General features: G+C 37.7%; 1 protein-coding gene across 2 annotated transcripts in view; it reads left to right on the forward strand.

Moving 5' to 3' along the window:
* The window catches only part of SPATA6L (spermatogenesis associated 6 like), a 48,701-nt gene that overhangs the window by 4,651 nt on the left and 23,509 nt on the right, over positions 1–20,541 (forward strand). The window contains exons 4-6 of one of the 2 annotated variants that reach the window (XM_057724558.1): positions 2,929–2,977; positions 5,814–5,855; positions 14,114–14,238. In XM_057724558.1, the coding sequence (XP_057580541.1) occupies positions 2,929–2,977; positions 5,814–5,855; positions 14,114–14,238 (216 nt within the window). Of the gene's footprint in view, positions 1–2,928; positions 2,978–5,813; positions 5,856–13,216; positions 13,306–14,113; positions 14,239–20,541 lie in introns of those variants that run through there. The other variant, XM_057724559.1, reaches the window with a different exon arrangement.

Raw genomic sequence — 20,541 nt, forward strand, 5'->3', positions numbered from 1 at the left:
TCGTTGCTAAATAGAGAAATTCAAATTCTGTTGTCTGAAGATCATTTAGTGGTTCACTTAAAGAACACAGCTTTTACAACATTATTTTGTAAATTTTCTTTTCTTTTTTTTTTTTAATTACATGAAGGCACCTCAGGACAGTGCAGAATCATAGTTGGAGGACTTGTTTTCGCATCCCAGATATGAGCCAAGTTCTGTCAAACTAGTGCTAAGTACCCTGGTGGATGTTTTCTATTTTTGGAACTCCCATGGCATTTTCTAACTGGAGCAGAGAGCATTTTCTGAATGTTCTTGGAGGTGTTAGAGGCAGCTGTGTTACATTTCTGACAGAGATTATCAATTAACTAGCAGACCTCAGAAACAAACTTTTTTAGACTCAGAAAAATACCCCAAACTAACCAAATTACTTAAACCCTGTATCTGAAATCCTGTAACAAAACAAGAAGGCTCTTTAGTTACTGAGTTTCCTTAGGTCATATCTGGTTTATTTAGCTGCAGTGATAAAGGCTAGATTCCATTCCAGTGAATGTGATCATGATATAAATAGCCAAAACATTACCAACCCTCTTCCCACTTTCATATTTAATGGAAGGTTAATTTCATTACTCTCCAATCACTGACAATCTCTTGAAGTTTTTGTTTTGGAATTTAGAGATTGAATCAATTTTAACCTTGATAAATCTATGATTTTTGTCCCAAGCAGTATCACTGAGGTGGTTCTTTTGGGAAGGGGATGAGTATGGGAAGGTTTCAGGGTAGGGCCTGTCACTTTTAAAGGTCTGGATGGTGGTGCCCACATAATGACTTATCTGTTTCAAATAAGAGTAGGAGAGGAGATGAGGATTGATTTTTAAAAGGGCTAGGGTTGTGCATAATATTTTTACAAATCACAGCCCGTTAATTAATTTATTTATTTTAAAATTTATTTATTTATTTATTTACTGTGTTGGGTCTTCGTTGCTGCACGTGGGCTTTCTCTAGTTGCAGCGAGCAGGGGATACTCTGTTGCAGGGCATGGGCTTCTTATTGCGGTGGCTTCTCTTTTTGTGGTGCACAGCCTCTAGGTGCATGGGCTCCAGTAGTTGCAGCACATGGGCTTAATAGTTGTGGCTCATGGGCTCTAGAGTGCAGGCTCAACAGTTGTGGCACACCGGCTTTGTCTCTCCACCGCATGTGGGACCTTCCTGGAGCAGGGATCGAACCCATGTCCCCTGCATTGGCAGGCGGATTCTTAACCACTGCACCACCAGGGAAGTCCCCACAGCCCATTAATTTAAATACAGTCTTCCAAACTGGTTGGATAAGAGAGGAATAAATGATATTACCTTGGAACATACAGTCAGAATCCAAAGGAACCTACTTCTACCATTCTGATGTTGGTCGTGGTTAATTAAGAAGTGAGTGGTGAAAATCCGGTCTGTTTTTGTCCCCAAGAATTTCCTTATTTTATCAGTTTTAAATTTGCTTCTTTAGAAGACTAAAAACCTTTTGTAAGAAGCCCAAGGATGTAAAATTGTAGAAGCTGTGAATCAATCGGTAAATGACCTTGGATGTCATGTACTCCAAGCTCCCTGACTAGCAGAAGAGGAGAGTGAAACTCATAGTCACACTCTAGATGCCACTACTGCTGTCGCAAAGCTGTGTATTTGAGATTACTAGTCAAAAATATCATGGACCATTTTTCATTTTATAAAGTGCAATTAAAGAAATACTTTATCTTAAATTTTGAAAAAATGGCTTCTTGTGTGAGCTGTTTGGGTTCATATTCAAGCTTTCTGTCAGTTGTCCCCAGTTACATTCTCTAGCTGCAGATACTTGCAGGGAGTAGTGAAAACATTTTCTCCTCCTTGGACCTTCTGTATAATTCAGAATTGAATGTCCTAAAGCATTCGGATAAACAAGAAATTACTCGTGAAGAATGTATGAGCCATTTTGTTTGAGCAGTTCATGTTGATCATTTATTCCCCATGCTCATCCTTGAGAAAATTCTTAGACATGAATCAAGAGAAGGGATGAACTAATATTACTGAAATAATTTTGGAAAAAACCCCAGCTCACCCACATTTGCTTGTTAAATCCAAGTCAGTAAGACAAAAATGGATTACAGGGGACAGCTTCCACTTTTGTAGTTAAAGCAGACCTGGTTTTGGATCAAGAGCAGATTTTAATCATGTTTAAGGTTAAATACCATTTACATCAGAAATTTGATGCCTGAAATCAAACTTTGCTGAAAACTTGTGTTTCTTATAGGGTTCTAGAGTTCAGGGAGAGGGGAATGGTATGCCTTTATTTCAGTCCTATCCTAGGCCCTTTTATCTCAAGGACGAAATAAACATATTTGGCCGTGGCTAGACAGGTATCACAGTGTTTTTCTTGTGCTTCACGATACATCTAAAACTTATGAGGCTCTCTCTCATTATTTTTGGATTCTGTGGGAGTCTAGCTATGAGTACTTAGCTTTTCTTTTGTGTTATATATAGAATTTTTATTTATGTTCCTTTTTAGCACAACCAATTGCTTGGAAAGAGAAGTCACTCATTCAGTTAACATGTAATGAGTATCTGTTGTATTCAGGATATTTCTCTAGGTACTCAAACAAGACTCTTTGAGGTTGATGCCAGATGTGCTTTTAGCAACAAACTGTGGGGATAGGTCAAGTAGATGACATTTTGAACATGTGGTAGATTCAGCTAAGTTAAATTTTCCTTCTACTTGGTATTGTTGTGTTAATTCTCATTCATTTATTCTGTAGTCACTTGTTGAACTTTTAACCACATACCTGTTAAAGATACTCCTGTTGAATCCTAAAATATTATATGGCTGGATTTGACATGTGTTAATTACTTGGAAGAATATAATCTAGATTTTCTAAAAGTATGTATTAATAAAACTTTGAAGATTTAGTTTCCCTATTTTTTTTTCCTGCAGGTATTTGAAAATGCGATAGATCCGGGAGCTGTAGCAGACATTTTAGAAAGTAGGTACTCCCTCCTTCTCCACCCCCGAAAAGAGAGAGAGACTGTTGTGTATATGTAATTCACAGATATAAAATTCTACTATTTTCTAAGTTGTGATACTTCCATATTTAACCCACATTTATGTTCAAGATAGTCCACATAAAATTTGAATCATGTTATTGATTTAATTACAAATCCTTTTCTAGATATATATGGCATTTACTGGATGATATGATTGTTTGTTTATTTTATTACAATTAAATGGTTTTTGTATCTTAACAGAGTTGTGTAACCATCATCATAATCAATTTTAGAATGTTTTCATCACCACAGAAAGAAATCCTATACCCATTCTTCCTCATCCCTTCCAGCCCTAGGCAACTACTAACTAATCCTTCTGCCTCTATAGATTTGCTTATGCTGGATATTTCATATAAATGGAATTATACAATATGTGGTCATTTGTAACTGACATCTTTCACTTAGCGAGATGTTTTCAGGATTCTTCCTTGCTATAGCACATGTCAGTATTTCACTTCTTTTTGTGTCCAAATAATGTCCCGTTGTGTGGATATACCACATTTTGTTTATCCGTTCATCAGTTGATGGACATTTGGATTGTTTTCACTTTGGTGCTATGATGAATAATACTGCTGTAAATATTTGTGTACAAGTTTTCTGTAAACGTGTTTTTATTTCTCTTGGGTGTATGCCTAGGAGTAGAATTGCTGGGTCATATGGTAACTCTGTTTAATCTTTTGAGGAACTTCCAGACTATACCAAAGGAGTTCTATAATTTAACATTTCAGCAGCAATATGAGATTTGATTTCTCCACATCCTGGCCAGCACTTGTTATTATTTATTCTTTTGATTGGTAGCCATCCTTATGGGTATGAAGTGTATCTCATGGGTTTGGTTTGCATTTCCATGATAGCTAAAACATGTTGAGCATTTTTTCATATGCTTATTGGCCATTTGTATATCTTATTTGGAGAAATGTCTATTCAGATCCTCTGCCTATATTTTAATTGAGTTTTTATTGTTGAGTTGTGAGTTCTTTATATATTATAGATATGTTTCATATCAGATGTATGATTGACAAATACTTTCTCCCATCCTTTGGATTATCTTTTTGCTTTCCTAATGATGTTCTCTGAAACACAAAAGTTTTTAATTTTGATGAATTATATTTTATCTTTTTCTTTTGTTACTTCTGCCTTTGATGTCATAACTAAGAAACAATTGTGTAATTCAAGTCAAAGATTTATGCCTATGTTTTCTTTTAAGAGTTTTATCATTTTAGCTCTTACATTTGGGTCTGCAATACATATTGAGTTGATTGTTGTAAATGGCATGAGGTAAGGGTCCAACTTCATTCTTTCACATCTGGATATCTGGTTGTCTTAGCACCATTGTTACTAAGAGTAGTTTTCCCCCATTGAATAGTCTTGGCACTCTTGTTGAAAAGCAAGTGACTGTAAATGTGAGGGTTTTTTTGGGGGGAGTGGGGGGAGTGTCTCAATTCTATTCCATTGGTTCATATATCTATCATTATGCCAGTGCCACACTGTTTTGATTATTGTAGCTTTATAGTAAGTTTTAAAATCAGGAAGTGTGAGTCTTCCAACTTAGTTCTTTTTCAAGCCTGTTTTTGCTATTTGGGTTCCCTTGGTTTGCCATATGAATTTTAGGATCAGCTTGTCAGTTTATGCAAAGAAGCTAGCTAGGATATTGATAGGCAATGGTAGATTGCATTGAACCTATAGATCAATTTGGAGAATATTGCCATCTTAACAATATTAAGTCTTCCAATTCGTGACATGATGTGTGGTAAGAATTAATTGAGTGTAAGGAATTTAGAGACTGAGATAGATTAAGTGCTTTACATTACCATTGGGGTGATGGTTGGAAAGGATATATTCGTTCCTCCTGTTTGGAAAACCTAAAATTATGGGCTGTCTTGGCTTTTAAGTCTCTTGGCATTTAAAATTCTGTCCTCATGTATTTATGTTTTTCATAAGTCTGCAAAGGGAGAATTTTACTTTTATTGTATATATTTTTTTCCAGCTTTTTTGGAGATATAATTGGCATAGAAAATTGTGTAACTTTAAGGCATACAACATGTTGATTTGATATTCACATATTTTGCAAAGTGATTACTACAGTAGTGTTAGCTTACACCTTTATCACATTGCATAATTACCATTTCTTTTTTGTGGTGATAATGTTTAAGATCTACTTTCTTAGTAACTTTCAAGTATCAATATAGTATTATTAACTATAATTACCATTATTGTCTATATGCAAATGTTTTCACTTCTAATATTTTGTGGAAATTATCTTTACTGAATTTTTTATTGTTATACCATTTGTATTTTGTTACTTTTAATATTTAAATTTTATTCTTGTCCTTATAGACATTGAATATGGGCTCACTATTTCTAAATATATTTTGAACTTAGGAAATATGAAATAATGTTTTATGTCTAATTTATATAGTCATATACTGTTTTAAGCAAGATAAGCTTTTATAGGTTAATATATAACAATTGCATTTTGAATTTTTAAAATGAAAAGTGTATTGTTATTTTGGTGATTTATGAATACATCTTCAAGAGAGCAAGTATCACATTTTGTCAATACTTTTTAGAAGACAAAATCCTATTTTTATAACTCAGTCACTCTCACTCCATGCCCCCAGTTTACTGCATCTAGAAATACCTGAGTCATTGTTGGTATGCCACTTACTAGTAGTAGTAGTAATGTAAATGGGGTGTTATGGCAGGTTTAAACTTAGTAATTAATGAAAACTCAGGCAATATTCTGAAGTATTAAATCTCATTTCTCCTTTTTAGGCTTTCTAACCAGGTTTGAGTTAATACAGCTGGTGGCTCCAGGTAATGTACCAATAAATGAATTTCTAAATTAGTTTAATCTAAAAGAATTTTGGCATGGCAGATTGGGGACTGGCATTTAAAAGTTGTGCTTTATATAACACATGCTTTCTCCCCCAACCAGTCTGTTGAATTTTGCCCAGTTTCAGAAGAGTAACTTTATGGGTTTGATAAAGCAGTGAGCATAACTTAAACAGTTTCTTTGATTTTCCATTTTTTCATTATTTTATCTAATAATCATCAAATAATTTTTTTAGTCCTGGCTCAGCTTCTTTCAAGTGTTTGCTTTTGGCTGTGTTATAATTTGTGGATTAAGTGTGTGTGTGTGTGTGTGTGTGTGTGTGTGTGTGTGTGAGAAACCCAAAGCCATCTTCTCTGTTGATGCTAGAACAAGGTTGGCAAACTACAGCCCCCAGGCCACATCCAGCCTGTAGTCTGCTTTTGTATGGCCTGCGAACTAAGAATGGCTTCTACATTTTTAAGAATTGAGATTTACTTCATATACTATAAAATTCACCATTTTCAAGTGTACAATTCAATTGTTTTTAGTATGTTCACAAGATTGTGTAATCATCACCCCTATCTAATTTTAGAATTTTTATTACTCCCCTAAGAAACCCTGTATTCATTAGCAGTCACTCCTCATTCCTTCCTCCTCCTAACCCCTGGCCACCACTAATCTACTTACTGTCTCATTGATTTGCTCATTCTGGACATTTCATGTACATGGGATCAGACATTTCATGCCCTTTTATGTCTGGCTTCTTTCACTTAGCAAAATGTTTTCAAAGTTCATCCTTGTTGTAGCATATACTACTTCATTCCTTTTTATGACTAAATAATGTTCTTTTATATGAATATGCTGTGTTTTGTTTATCCATTCATCAATTGATGGACATTAGAGTTGTTCTCACCTTTTGGATATTATGAGTAACACTTCTGTGAAAATTCACATACAGGTTGTGTGAGTATGTGTTTTCTGTTCTCTTGGGTTTATATTTGGGTATGTACATAAGAGTGGAATCGCTGGGTCATATGGTAACTCCATGTTTAACTTTTTAAGGAACTGCCAAACTGTCTTTGGTTTTCACATTTTTCAATGGTTGGAAAAAATTTTTTTAAAGAAGAATATTTACTGATACGTAAAAATTATATGATGAATTCAAATTTCATCATCTGTGAGGTTTTATCCATGCTCATTCATAGAAGTGTTGTTTATGGCTGCTTTTGTGCTGGAATGAGAGTTGAGTAGTTGTGACTATATGGCTTGCAAAGCCTAAAATATTTACTCGCTGGCCATTTGCAGAAAAAATTTGTGACCTCTGTGCTGGAATTCTGGGAATTTAGGAGGAAACCATTCTGTGATGCTTTTGCTTTGTGTTATGCAAGAGACCTGAGCTAGTGAGAGCAAGTAGAACTGCCACCTGGTGACACACCAGTTCTCAGAGTTTCTTAATGTGGTTGATTATCTGGTGATTTTAGAGCCTGCCTCTGTGTGTGTGTGTGTGTGTGTGTGTGTGTGTGTGTGTGTGAGAGAGAGAGAGAGAGAGAGAGAGAGAGAGAATACCAAAAACTCGGAAAGATTTCTAACACTCTTCTGATCTTTGCTACCATACATTTTGCCCTTTCCCTTCCCAGCTTCACAGTTTTTACTTGTAAAAAGCATCCCCAAATAATGAGGAAAACTTTGTTTATATTTTGGTGAATGTGTTTCTTGATATTTCTCTGTGGTTAGAAGGACACATGGATATGGAATTTTTATGTAAATAATGTCACATACATTTTCTTCTCTTACTAGCGTCCCCAATTATATGTCACTGTTATATTGTAATTTTTAAAAACATAGATTAAAAAGCATTATTTTTGATATCATAAAGAATTTTATGAATTTACTTACGTGTTTTTATAGGTCTATAAAAAGTATGTAAATACTGTTTTGGGTTTTACTTTTTCACTACATTGTTACCTATAGGTAACTTATTTGTCATTTTCAGTAGCTGTGTATTTTCCATAGTGTTCTTATCAACCTTTTTTTTAAGCTCTTTATTGGAATATAATTGCTTTACACTGTTGTGCCAGTCTTTGCTGTACAACAAAGTGAATCAGCTGTATTTATACATATATCCCCATATCCCTTTATTATCAACCTTAAATTGTTATTGTTGAACATTAGGATTTCTTTGTCTTTCACATATTTATAACAATTATTTTTTCTCTTGATACATTTGTAAAAAATGTAATTGCTAGATTGAACCATATCTTGTAACCTGGGAGTAAAGTGATCCCCAGCAAGTTTCTATTGTTTCTGCTGCATTCAACACTGTATAGGGTGCCTGTTCCCCATATCTTAGCTAATGCTGGGTGCTAGCACTTTAATTTTTTGTTTATAAAGTGTGTAATAATTTCTTTAAAATATATTGTACCATATTTTCCAGTCCCTTCTTTTTAAACATGATTTGTGACAACCTTAACATTTTAAATTTACTTCTTAAAAATTTCCACTTTCCCATATTATAATTTGTTTTCTTTCTTTCCTTCTGTATAGCATGACTGTCAGTGTCCTTTGATTAATTGTGGAGTGGTGTCTGGTTATTTACATTGCACTTTGGTATGAATTCCTGATATTTTTACCAAGGTTTTAAGTCAGTTATGCTTAATACATATGTCTTTCTCCTGTTTCGTTGCATTATTTTGGTATTTCATTGTGTGAAATTTTCTTTTTCTTAAGAAAGCATAGGAGAAGGAAGGTGAGCCTGGCAGATGCCTCAGCTAAAGCAGAGGTGGCTGTGGAAGGTTTTATGAGGACTGTGGCCCTGCCCACTGTGGCTGTTCTGGAGTAGGTCAAGGGCATCAGTGGAGTGGAGTGGACCCAGGAGTCTGTAGTCCTTTATTCTGCCTCTTGGTTTGTTGGTAGAGGCAGGTCCCGAAAAACAGACAAGAAGCCCACTCTCGGTGGATCTAGGGATGGACACTCTTGTATATGTTAGCGCTTTCTTAGGTAGGCAGAACAGTGGGAGGATCAGAGATGCCTCCTACCTGCTTTTCAGAAATTCTCACTGAATGTTTTTTAGCTTAAAAGTGACAGGCTAAAATCAGGGCATTGAGTTTTCTTCCATAAGTTTTTTATTTGACCCAATTTTATGTTCAAACATATATCACTGTTAACTGGCAAGTTATATTTTAGTTTGCTAATGAAATAGAAGCAGGACCATTTTGGTCTTATTTAATTTTTCATGAGTTAAAAAAGTTACCTAATACCTAAATATTCTTACTGTAAAACTTCTAACTAACAAAATTATATAAAATAAATAGTAAAAAGCCATATTCATCAACAACCTCTGACAATAATTACTAACAATTTATCATGTATGTTTTTTATGCCTTTTCTAATGCATTTAACACATACATTTAATATATGCATTTAGTATGTTCAACCAATCCTAAAATGTATAGATATATACACAAACACACACTCACATATATGTACATAAATATTAAATAAATCTAATATTTAGTATATGTATCTTTAGTACATATATAGGTTGAATATATATTTCCTGCAACTTTAAAACGTTGAATATATTTTTGACTGCCATTTGTTTTTTTTCTTGACCAGAAATCCATCTGTGAGAAGGTTGCAAGAATAGTGCAAAACTTGTGATGACTGGAGAATACTGAAACTGGGTGCATGGTTATAGGTTATAACTCAGAAGTTAATCGAATACAAAGTGGAGGCTTTATAATACTTATCTTCCTTTTGTTCACAATCCTTCCATTTCAGATTGTAATTTTAATAGAATTAAACTTGAATTGCTCGATAGAGTTAATTTCGTTCCGCTTCAGATCATTACAGGTTGATCCATTAATTTGTCCAACATATGTTTCTTGAAGATGTGCTTAGAAAATGCCCTACACTGTGCCGCTTCCTGGTATTGTGCCAGTGGCAGCAGGCACAGGGTGGTGACGATGAGCTCCCTTAATCTGCTGGTTTTCAATACTAGATAATTAAGTAAAAATGATTTGCTTAAAGTCTCAAGTGGATTGTGCTGTGGGGTCACATGGGCCACATTTAGGTTCTCAGGGACCAGTTCTTCATTGGCTTGTTACCTTTTCATTTTGTTATAGATATTACTGTGTTTGATATTTTTTCATTGCACTTTCAAACACACTTACCATAGTGAAAAGACATATTATGACCATTAAGTGTGTGATACAAGTACCTCAGATTTGCATACGACTTTACTGCTAAAGAATGAAGAGGTCCCGTGATTTGACTCAGAAGCAATGAAGACTCCTCTGGGTCTTCAGTTTACAAAGATGAAAAAAAGCAAGTAGACACAGGGGGGCAGCGTAATCCTGTTTGACAGTGAGCTTGGTTCTTTCTTTTGCAGACCTCTTACACAGAAGCTCCTACTTTGGGATGAGTCATGTAGATTCAGTCCAGCTGTAAAATGCTCTTTTAGTGGGCACCCATTTCCTGAATCAGAGCTTGACTTTATACTTCGTAGTGATGTTTCCTAGGCATCAGCAAGGAAAGAACTCCTGCCTCCGATGATCTGGTTTTGAATTCCTACTTTGCCATGTGGTATCATGACAAGTGTCTTCAGCTCTCAGAGCCTCAGTTCTCTGTAAAGAGGGAATCAGATGAGACTCCATATCGGGAAGCAAGCTGTCAGTTCTGATATGCTTTATACATGTTGGGTACTTCTAGAACCAGTGTTGTTATTAAAATTATGATTTCTCTCGCAGGCTCCTTTGTTTCCTTTTCCAGGGAGAAGGTTTTCACTGATGGCACTGACGATAGCCCCATGTGTGCCCTTAACCTGTTAAGAACACCCAGCTCTTTCAGACGTTTCACTTTCCCTATGAGACTTGCTCAGCCTGTGCATGTGTTTATCTATTCTTTATAACCTAGGCTCTTGCTGTAACATCCCCTTGGTGTGCTGACATTTTCACACTGGGTGGCAGTTTGGATCTTTAGAAAATGACCAAATCAGAGAGACAGAATTGAGAAGCTTCACAGCCTCTGTTTCTCTAACCCTATTTTAGTCTCTCTCTCTCTCTCTCTTTTTTTTTTTCCAGTTTCTTTTTATTCCTGTGATTCCAAAGATAGTGGATGAACTCACCTCCAATTCTTGGACCTCTCATTTTTATCTTAATTCTTGCTAAACATAGGAATAGTAAGTAGTAGCTATCATTTTGGATGTGGTGATAAGAACTAGGCAAAAAAACATATGAAAGGAAAAAAGGAAAAGCCCACTGTGTAGAGCATCGAACAAGGTGTTTGTTCCCAGTAGGAGCATATGATTGAAAATCCACGACATTCACGGAGTCCAGAGTAGTGCTGGGAGCACTGCTGGGCTGGTGTCACAGAGCTGTCATGATCGCGGCAGGTAATGCCGGGCATTGTGTTCTGCACGTCACGTGTTTGTCATTTGTCCTCAGAAGAGCCCTAAGGGGCAGGTCTTCTCATGAGTTTTACATTTTCCTGAAGAGGAAAAGGAAGTTAAGGAGTATACCTGATTTGCTCAAAATCACATAGCGGGTGATTGGTGAAGCAAGGATTTGAACCCAGCTTTGTCTGAACCTAGAAAGAGTGTTCAACCGCTGTGCTCTGGGATTCAGTAAAAAGTTGTATTTTGTTGCTAATCCTGTGTGAGGAAATTGTTACTTCACTTCCCATTTTCAGGTGGCACTTTTGAGCCCTGAGAGGAGGAAGACTATTTCCGGCCAACAAAGCTAGGGAGATCATGCCCATCACAGGGAGCATTTTTAAAGGAGCGTTAATGAAACAGGAGGCCTGGATGAAATGGAAAATGAAGTAGAATATTGATTTTAGAATACCACCCACTTTCCCACCTGCCTTCCTCTTTATCTCTTTATCATCATGTAAAATTGTATGCTTATTTGCATAATTATTTAATACTTACAGACTGTAAGCTTCAGAAGGGCAGGACTTTTAAAATTATTTTATTTTTGGCTGTATCGGGTCTTAGTTGTAGCACACGGGATCTTCTTTGCAGCATGTGGGATCTTTTCATTGCGGCATGCAGGCTTCTCTCTAGTTGTGGCACAAGGGCTCCAGAGCATGTGGGCTCTGTAGTTGTGGCATGAGGGCTCTGTAGCTGTGGCTCACGTGCTTAATTGCACAGTGGCATGTGGGCTCTTAGTTCCCAGACCAGGGATCGAACCGGTGTCCCCTGCATTGGAAGGTGGATTCTTAACTGCTGGACCACCAGGGAAGTCCCTGGAGGGCAGGACTTGGATCCATCTTGTTCAATAGTATACATCCAGTGTCTAGGACTCCCGGAACATAGTAGGTTCTCAATGCATATTTCTTGAATGTATGAATGAAAATATTGAAAAATGAATGTATGGTAAGATTGGCAAAGATTTTAGAGAACATTTAGTCTGTCTCCCCCACCCTTTTTTTTACAGTTGTAGAAACTGAGCCTCATAGAGGGTAACTAGTGTTTATTGAGTGGCTAATGTAAGCAAGTACTTAAGTAAGTTTTTTTTTTAATATAAATTTATTTATTTATTTATTTATCGGCTGCATTGGGCCTTCGTTGCTGCATGCAGGCTTTCTCTAGTCGCGGCAGGCAGGGGCTACTCTTCATTGTGTTGCTTGGACTTCTCTTTGCTGTGGCTTCTCTTGTTGCAGAGCACAGACTCTAGGTGCACGAGCTTCAGTAGTTGTGGCACGTGGGCTCCATAGTTGTGGCTCACAGGCTTGAGAGTGCAGGCTCAGTAGTTGTGGCACATGGGCTTAGTTGCTCCTTGGCATGTGGGATCTTCCAGGAGCAGGGATCAAATCTGTGTGCCCTGCATTGGCAGGCAGATTCTTAACCACTGCACCACCAGGGAAGCCCTTAAGTAAGTTTTAATTGTTATGTTCATTCATGCAAGAAGCATTTATCAAGCGCTCACTGTGTACCAGTCACTGTTTCACAGGCTTGGGGCAGGGTCCAGGTTGCTGCACTTTACACTCCTTTCTGAACATCATCAAGATTCACTTTTTTTAAAAATAAATTTATTTATTTATTTTATTGCTGGTGTTGGGTCTTTTTTGCTGTGCGTGGGCTTTCTTTAGTTGTGGTGAGTGGGGGCTACTCTTCGTTGTGGTGCGCGGGCTCCTCATTGCCGTGGCTTCTCTTGTTGCGGAGCACGGGCTCTAGGTGTGTGGGCTTCAGTAGTTGCAGCACATGGGCTCCATAGTTGAGGCTCAGGGTCTCTAAAGCACAGGCTCAATAGTTGTGGTGCATGGGCTTAATTGCTCTCCGGCATGCGAGATCTTCCTGGAGCAGGGATCGAACCCGTGTCCTCTGCATTGGCAGGTGGATTCTCAACCACTGAACCACCTAGGAAGCCCAAGATTCACTTTTAAGATGTCTGTCTTGAATGATATCTCAAGGGGTCTGTGAAAGATGCTGATACTATGGCCCCTTTTCAGGTGAGATTGTCTTGGCTGGACCCTGTACTGGTAACTGCCCTGAGCAGTTGGAGATACTATAAAACACTTCAGGTGAAACTTGAAAGATGCGTTCCTGAAAATTCAGTGTATTTCTAAGTTGTACAAAAAATGCTTTGTGTTTATATGTAACAGTTAGGTTCCAGACTCAGATAATTATAAGAAGATTTCTTGCCTGAAAGAATGTCTGGTAGGGTATTAAAAAGTAGTGCAGGAGTGTCTTGAGCATTGCAGGATACCCTAAACTCTGGCTCCTGCCTGAGAAATTTCCCCACAAATATCTAAAATATCCCTGGGTTTGGTACCAGTACTGCTGAAAACCATAGCTCTGGCTGTTCTCTGGGCCACTGGGACACTGACACTCCTGCCTCACAGAACACATTGAGCCCTAGTCTACACTGTAACCTTTGGGTGAACAGGGCATTGTCTGCCTGTACCTGTTTTATCCCTAGGATCTGGCCCAATGGTATGTCCTTAGAAAACATTTGTCGAAGGTAAAAATGGATACATGGATAGAAACAGATTTTCCTTTTTGTTCTATTTTGTGGAGCAACCCTTTAGATAATCTTTTTCCCTACAGTGACTTGGGAAGGCTTTTAAAAATTATGCATGAAATAAGAGTAGTCGATGTCATCGCCTCTTGAATAGCAGGTGCTGTGATCAAAATGTCTGTTTTTATCTGAGTGCTGTCTCTGCTATCACCTAAGCTTTTATTTTTTTAAACTCGGGGATGTAGATACATCATTTTCAGAACATAAATCTACTTATGCCTTTTCTCCTTTATTTCTAGTGTGGGAAAAGTTGGCCTACTATGAAGAAAACACACGGGACTTTCTCTTTCCTGAACCCAGGCTGACACCTTCACACCCTGGGATGTGTAGGGAGGTACTCATGAAGACGGTTGAAGGTTTTCCTGTAAGTGATCTGTGCCAGCTGGGCTTCTGTTGGGACAGGAATTCTTGGGACCCGAACATTTTATTCCTGATAAGACCTGTTCGTGGGCAGACCACTTCATCTTGGTTGGTGCTCCTGTTGTCCTCTTTAGCAGCCCTGGTTAGATGCCCCACTCAAAATACTAAATGATACTGATTCTCGCTATTGATCTGAGATGTGGAGTCTTATCTAACCAGGCTAAGTCACTGCCATATTCACACGATCACATAGCTATAAAAGGTTGCTTCTTTCACCTCCTCTTTTTTTTTTTTTAATTTTTTATTGAAGTATAGTTGATTTACAATGTTGTGTTAGTTTCTGGTGTACAGCAAAGTGATTCAGTTATATATATATAATATATATTATTATTCAGTTTTGCATATATTATATATAATAGTATGTTATTATATATATATTCTTTTTCATATTCTTTTCCATTATGGTTTATTATTGGATATTGAATATCGTTCCCTGTGCTGTACAGTAGGACCTTGTTGTTTATCTATTCTGTATATAGCAGTTTGTATCTGCCAATCCCATGCTCCTAATTTATCCCTCCCCCACCCCCTCTCCCCTTCGGTAACCATAAGTTTGTTTTCTGTGTCTGTTTTTTCAATCTCCTCTTAATGCAGACTAACTGAAAGATTTAATATCAGTTTATTTAATCATAGATATTGTTTTAGTAATAATAAGAGTAAAATAGAGTAGTAATAGTAATAATGCTACCTCTCATTTACTTTGTACTTTGGTTTTTTTCATGTGATATCTTATTATCCTCATAACAGTTCTCGAGTCAGCCAAGGCAGATATTATATGGTCTCCAGTTAAGGAAGGGAAACTGACAGAGGTTCACAGACTGATTTTACTGAAGGATCTTAAAAGATACAGCAGTTATTTCACTGATTATCTAACTGTTTGGGGGGGGGCATTATCTGAACCCAAATTCAAAATATTCATTTTGATGTTATCTGGAATAATTTTTAATGCTGCAGAAACTCTGACAATTTTCTTTACTTTTATGTTACTTGACCTCTGTTTTAAGGGCCACATCTTTGTGAATTATAAAAAGCATATTTAATACTCAACTTGTCTGTTACTGCCCTGTGAATCACTGTTACACTGTTATTATAATTTAGTAAAGTGTTATCATCTCCATTTTGTTGAGAGTACTATACAGAATACATAACATGCAGGAGCCCTGTTTCTATGATGTTTATGATGATAGGACTTCTAGTTCTAATACTTCAAACAGCAAGTATTCATTGAAAGTTCTCCTAATCAGAATTCCTAATAACCATAACTTTAAGCCCTGTATAATCTTTGAAGCTTTGGTGAATATCACTGACATCATTTTTTTTCCTCAGAGATATTCTCTGTGTATCACTTATATCCATGGTACTTGTGAGATGCTCACCTTTATTATGTTGAATTATTGGTATTTTGCTCTTCAGAAGCAAAAAGGGATAAAAACGGATGAGAATTAGGTGGGGGATATTCTTTATATTACTTTAGTTTGCTCAAATTTTCCATTACGTAAATTCTATCTACAAACACTGGGCTGGTATCCAGCTAAGTATCAAGACAAGAAGAAGCACACTTTCTCATATTTTCCCAAATGTTATCTCTGTTTAACTTTATGGGCATAAGTAGGGAGAAGAACCTATGGGAAGTTGTGTTTGTAGTTATTCATAAATGCAAGTAATCATAAGGGAAAGAGCTTTAAAACTGCAGGGAAAGATCTTCATGCATTGGAGGTAAAGTATGAATTCTTGCAATAAAGTTAATCAAAGTATATTTAAAACAATTTGTAAAAAGATAGAGGAGCTCAAAAGTGCTGAGTTCCTTGCATGGGTTATCTTGTTCAATCCTCCTTAACCCTGCATAGTGGCTACTATTATTTTCCTCATTTTAGGCATGGGGAAGCTGGCATGGAGAATTTATGAAAGGTACTCAGAGTCACAGAACTGGTGAGCAGTGGGGCAGGGATTCTCAGGCTGGCCTGTCGGGCTTCGAAGTTTGCACTCAGTCACTGCACGATGCTAATTCTCTCATGTTCATTTCAGCCCAGGGTCCAGTTTCTTTTCATTAATGTTGTAGGGCATGAGAGTAAATGACATGTGCAGGTCAGGCAAATCGTTCACTTCATTTATTTTGTCTTCTTAGTTCATTAAGAATTAGATTTATTTCCTCCAATAAAATGTGACTTTTTCTTTGTACTTCTATATTTTATTTCATTTCACTTGTTACCATAACAGCCTTTTCTTTTCTGTGCCGGCCATGTTATTGTGCATCCTTTTCCTGCTGAGGTCAAGAATTTTGAGGTGGGGAGTATAATATGTTTTTCTCTGTTAGGTAAAGACTGAATTTGTAAATTAAGTAGAAAGAATATTATTTTTTAATTATTAATTTTCAGTTCATAATTTCAATTTTTCATTAGTGCAGTGACTTTAGAAAAATCCTGTTGAATCCATTTATTGACCTAACCATCTTCACGACCATCCCATCACTAAGGGGACTGCACAAGATAGAGCCTGAAAATTTCAGCTCCAAACTGTTATGCTAAAATCAGTACTTCTATGAAAAAGAAAATACATTTCTCCTTATTGTCTGTAAGTCACTGCCAGGAGTGGAGATCAAATAGGTGAACAAGATGGTGTTATAGGCTGTGGATTCCTTACTGGTAGGGGACTCTCCTCCTCTTCTCTAGACAGAGTGGAGCTACCTAAACCATGGTTAAGTGTGGACTCAGGTTGTCTGGGTTCGAGCCCAATTTTGACACTCAATAACTATAATTCTGGGTAAATTACTTAATCTCCATGTACTTTAGTTTCCTCATCTGTAAAATGGGACTGGTAATAGTTCTTCCCTTATAGGGTTATTATGAGGGCTAAATGAGGTAATATATGTATAGTGTTTAGCGTAGTACTTGGTGTATAGTTAAGTGCACAATAAATGTGAGCTGTTATATTTTATTAAACTGTCATTCAAGCATTAATACTACTTCTCCATGAGGCATTAAGAAGACGACACCAGTCTGTGGCTTGAGATGACTTGTTCAGGCTCAGGCAACTGGGCCACTGGGGACCTGGGGCTTTGCGTACCCGTGAGGTTTTGGATACCCACCAGTGGTGCTGCAGACCCCAGAACTCCCTCTCCCCCACCCTCTTCTTCATGTGGGCAGTCTTTTTTTTTTAATAAGGTTATTTATTTATTGGCTGCGTTGGATCTTTGTTGTTGCAGGCTTTCTCCAGTTGCGGAGAGCAGGGGCTACTCTACATTGCGGTGTGTGGGCTCATCATTGCGGTGGCTTCTCTTGTTGCGGAGCATGGGCTCTAGGCACGTGGGCTTCCGTAACTGTGCCACGTGGGCTCAATAGTTGGGGCTCGCTGGCTCTAGAGCGCAGGCTCAATAGTTGTGGCTCCCAGGCTTAGTTGCTCCGTGGCATGTGGGATCTTCCCAGAGCAGGGATCGAACCCGTGTCCCCTGCATTGGCAGGCAAATTCTTAACTACTGCGCCACCAGGGAAGTCCCGGGCGGTGTTGATAACCGGAGATGAGGCTATTGCTGGCCATGTTATCATGCATTCTTTATGAAATGCCACCGACCCCCTCTCCCCCACCCCAATTATTCTACTCTGTGTAGCAACTGGGATCTTGTGTTTATAAGCCTGGAAATCTTGAGTCACCAGTCCAGGCCTAACACTCTCATGGGCGTACTGTGCATTCTAGGGGCCAAAAAAAAAAAAATGCTGAGAATGTATGTTGTGTGTGCGAGGACCTGTTCTGTAGACAAGATGAATGCGCAGGAAATGAGCTAATTCATCCATGAGGCCCCTTAAGAGGTAGCATGAGGTAATGGAAAGAGGATAGGTTTTGCTGCCCAACAGAGTTTCAACTCTTGGCTTTACTAATCCCCAGCTGTGTGACATTGGACAGACTAACCTCTTCAAGCCTGTTCCCTCACATTTAAAGTGGGATATAACTGTCTACTACATAGGCTGTGTGAGGATTAAATGAGATTGCACATGTGAAAGCCTCTAGCAGCACCTGGTACCTGTCATAAACATGCAGTGTACATTGGTTTCCTTTCCCTCTAGGGCTTCAACTGATGCAAATTCTTCTTGCAAGTACTTGGAGTATGTTATATAAGTGAAAAGAGCTGTTAGCGACTAGAGGGAGAAGTCACTATGGGTGTGCCTGGAGGGGAGCGGGTGAGGCCAGGCTTTGAGAAACAGGTAGGATTTGGATGGGCAACAAGCAGACAGGGAAAGCACCATCAGGACAAGAAATACCTGGCCAGGTGGTGTTGTCTGGGGGAGAGGAGAGCAGAGGGTTGTGTTCAGAGGGGCAGCAGGTGACTTGATGGGGTCAGTTGGAGACAGTGTAATTCAGATCCAAGTCCTGTCCCAGTTTTGAGATTTATAAGACATGTGACCTTCGGAAAATTGCTTAATGTTGCTCTCTGCCTCAGTTTTTTTTTTTTTTAAGAAAAAAAAACTGTATTTTTTAAATGACTGTACAGTAAAATTGACTTTTTTTTGGATGCACAGTTCTATGAATTTTAACACATGTATAGATTTGTGAAACCACCATCATAATCAGGATTCAGAACAGTTCCATCATGCCCCAGATCTCCCTCATGTTATCCCTTTATAGACACATCCTCCCCCATAATCCAGTAATCTGTTCTCCATCATTATAGCTTTGTTTCATCTTGAGAATGTCACATAAGTGGAATTATGTAGTCTGTAACCACTGGAGACTGGCTTCTTTCACTTGGAACAACGTTTTTAACATTCATTCATGTATTTGTTTGTATGAGTAACTTGTTCCTTGTTATTACTGAGTAGATTCCATTATATATCCATTGATATATCACAATTTATTCACCTATGAAGAACATTAGTGTTGTTTCAAGTTTTTGTCCAGTTCTCAGTTTTATCATTTATAAAGTGGATTGATGTTAATAATTGTAATTTCCTTGTAGAACTATGAGAATTAAGTAGGATAGGGTATATATATGTATATATATGTATATATATGTATGTATATGTGTATATATATGTATATGTATGTATCACAATGTTTTAGACGGTATGGTACTGAACAAAAAAAAGTATTGATCAATGAAACAAAATGAAGAGTTTGGAAATGAACATAAATATTTTGTATGAGATTTAAGTATGTTTTCAAAGCAGGTAAGGTAGGGAAGGAGAACTTCTATCCATCCCTCCCCCTAGGTAATCTCATTCAGTTCCGTGGTCCACTGTTTTAAATAGAGTAGCTAATTGCGTGGACGTGAGTTGGAATGCCTGGGTTCAGTTACCAGCTTTGCCATTACTAGCTGGACAAATTGCTTAAACTCCCTGTGCTTTAGCTCACCCAGCTACAAAGTGGAGATACTATTAGGACCAGCCTCACAGGGTTGTTGTGAGGATTAGATGAGTTAATATATGCAAAGCACTTCAGTCAGGCTCTGGCACGTAGTATGTCGTATTATGTAAGTGTTTAGCTATTCTTATTATGTATATATTTTATTTTATTCTCAGCTTTGTTGATGTATCATTGACAAAACCTGTATATATTTAAGGCATACAACTTTATTTTTGATATACATATACATTGTGAAATAATTGCCACAATCAAGCTCAATTTTTTTTTTTTGGTCATGCCATGTGGCTTGTGGGATCTTAGTTCCCCGACCAGGGATTGAACCCAGGCCCTGACAGTGCTGAAGCCTAACCACAGGACTGCCAGGGAATTCCCATGATCAAGTTAATTAACATATCCATCATTTAACATTGTTAACTGTCATTATCTTTTTTTTTGTGGTGAAAACACTTAACATCTACCCTCTTAGAAGATTTCAAACATAAAATATGGTATTGTTACCTGTCCTCACATTGCTGTACATTCCATTTCTAGAATGTGTTCATCTTGCCTAACTGAAACGCTGTATCCTTCGACTAACATCTCCCCATTTCCCCCATCCTCCAGCTCCTGGCAACCAGCATTCTATTAGCTGTTTCTATGAGTCTGACTATTTCAAATTCCACATCTAAGTGAGACATGCAATATTTGCCTTTCTGTGTCTGTCTAGCTTATTTCGCTTAGTATAGTATCCTATAATTTCTTCCATGTTGTCTCAGATGGGAGGATTTTCTTCTTTTTTAAAGTCTCAGTAGGACTTCCCTGGTGGTGCAGTGGTTAAGAATCCACCTACCAATGCAGGAGACACGGGTTCAATCCCTGACCTGGGAAGATCCCACATGCTGTGGAGCAACTA

The sequence above is a fragment of the Hippopotamus amphibius genome, chromosome 2 (assembly GCF_030028045.1).
Source record: "Hippopotamus amphibius kiboko isolate mHipAmp2 chromosome 2, mHipAmp2.hap2, whole genome shotgun sequence".
Taxonomy (NCBI): Eukaryota; Metazoa; Chordata; class Mammalia; order Artiodactyla; family Hippopotamidae; genus Hippopotamus; species Hippopotamus amphibius.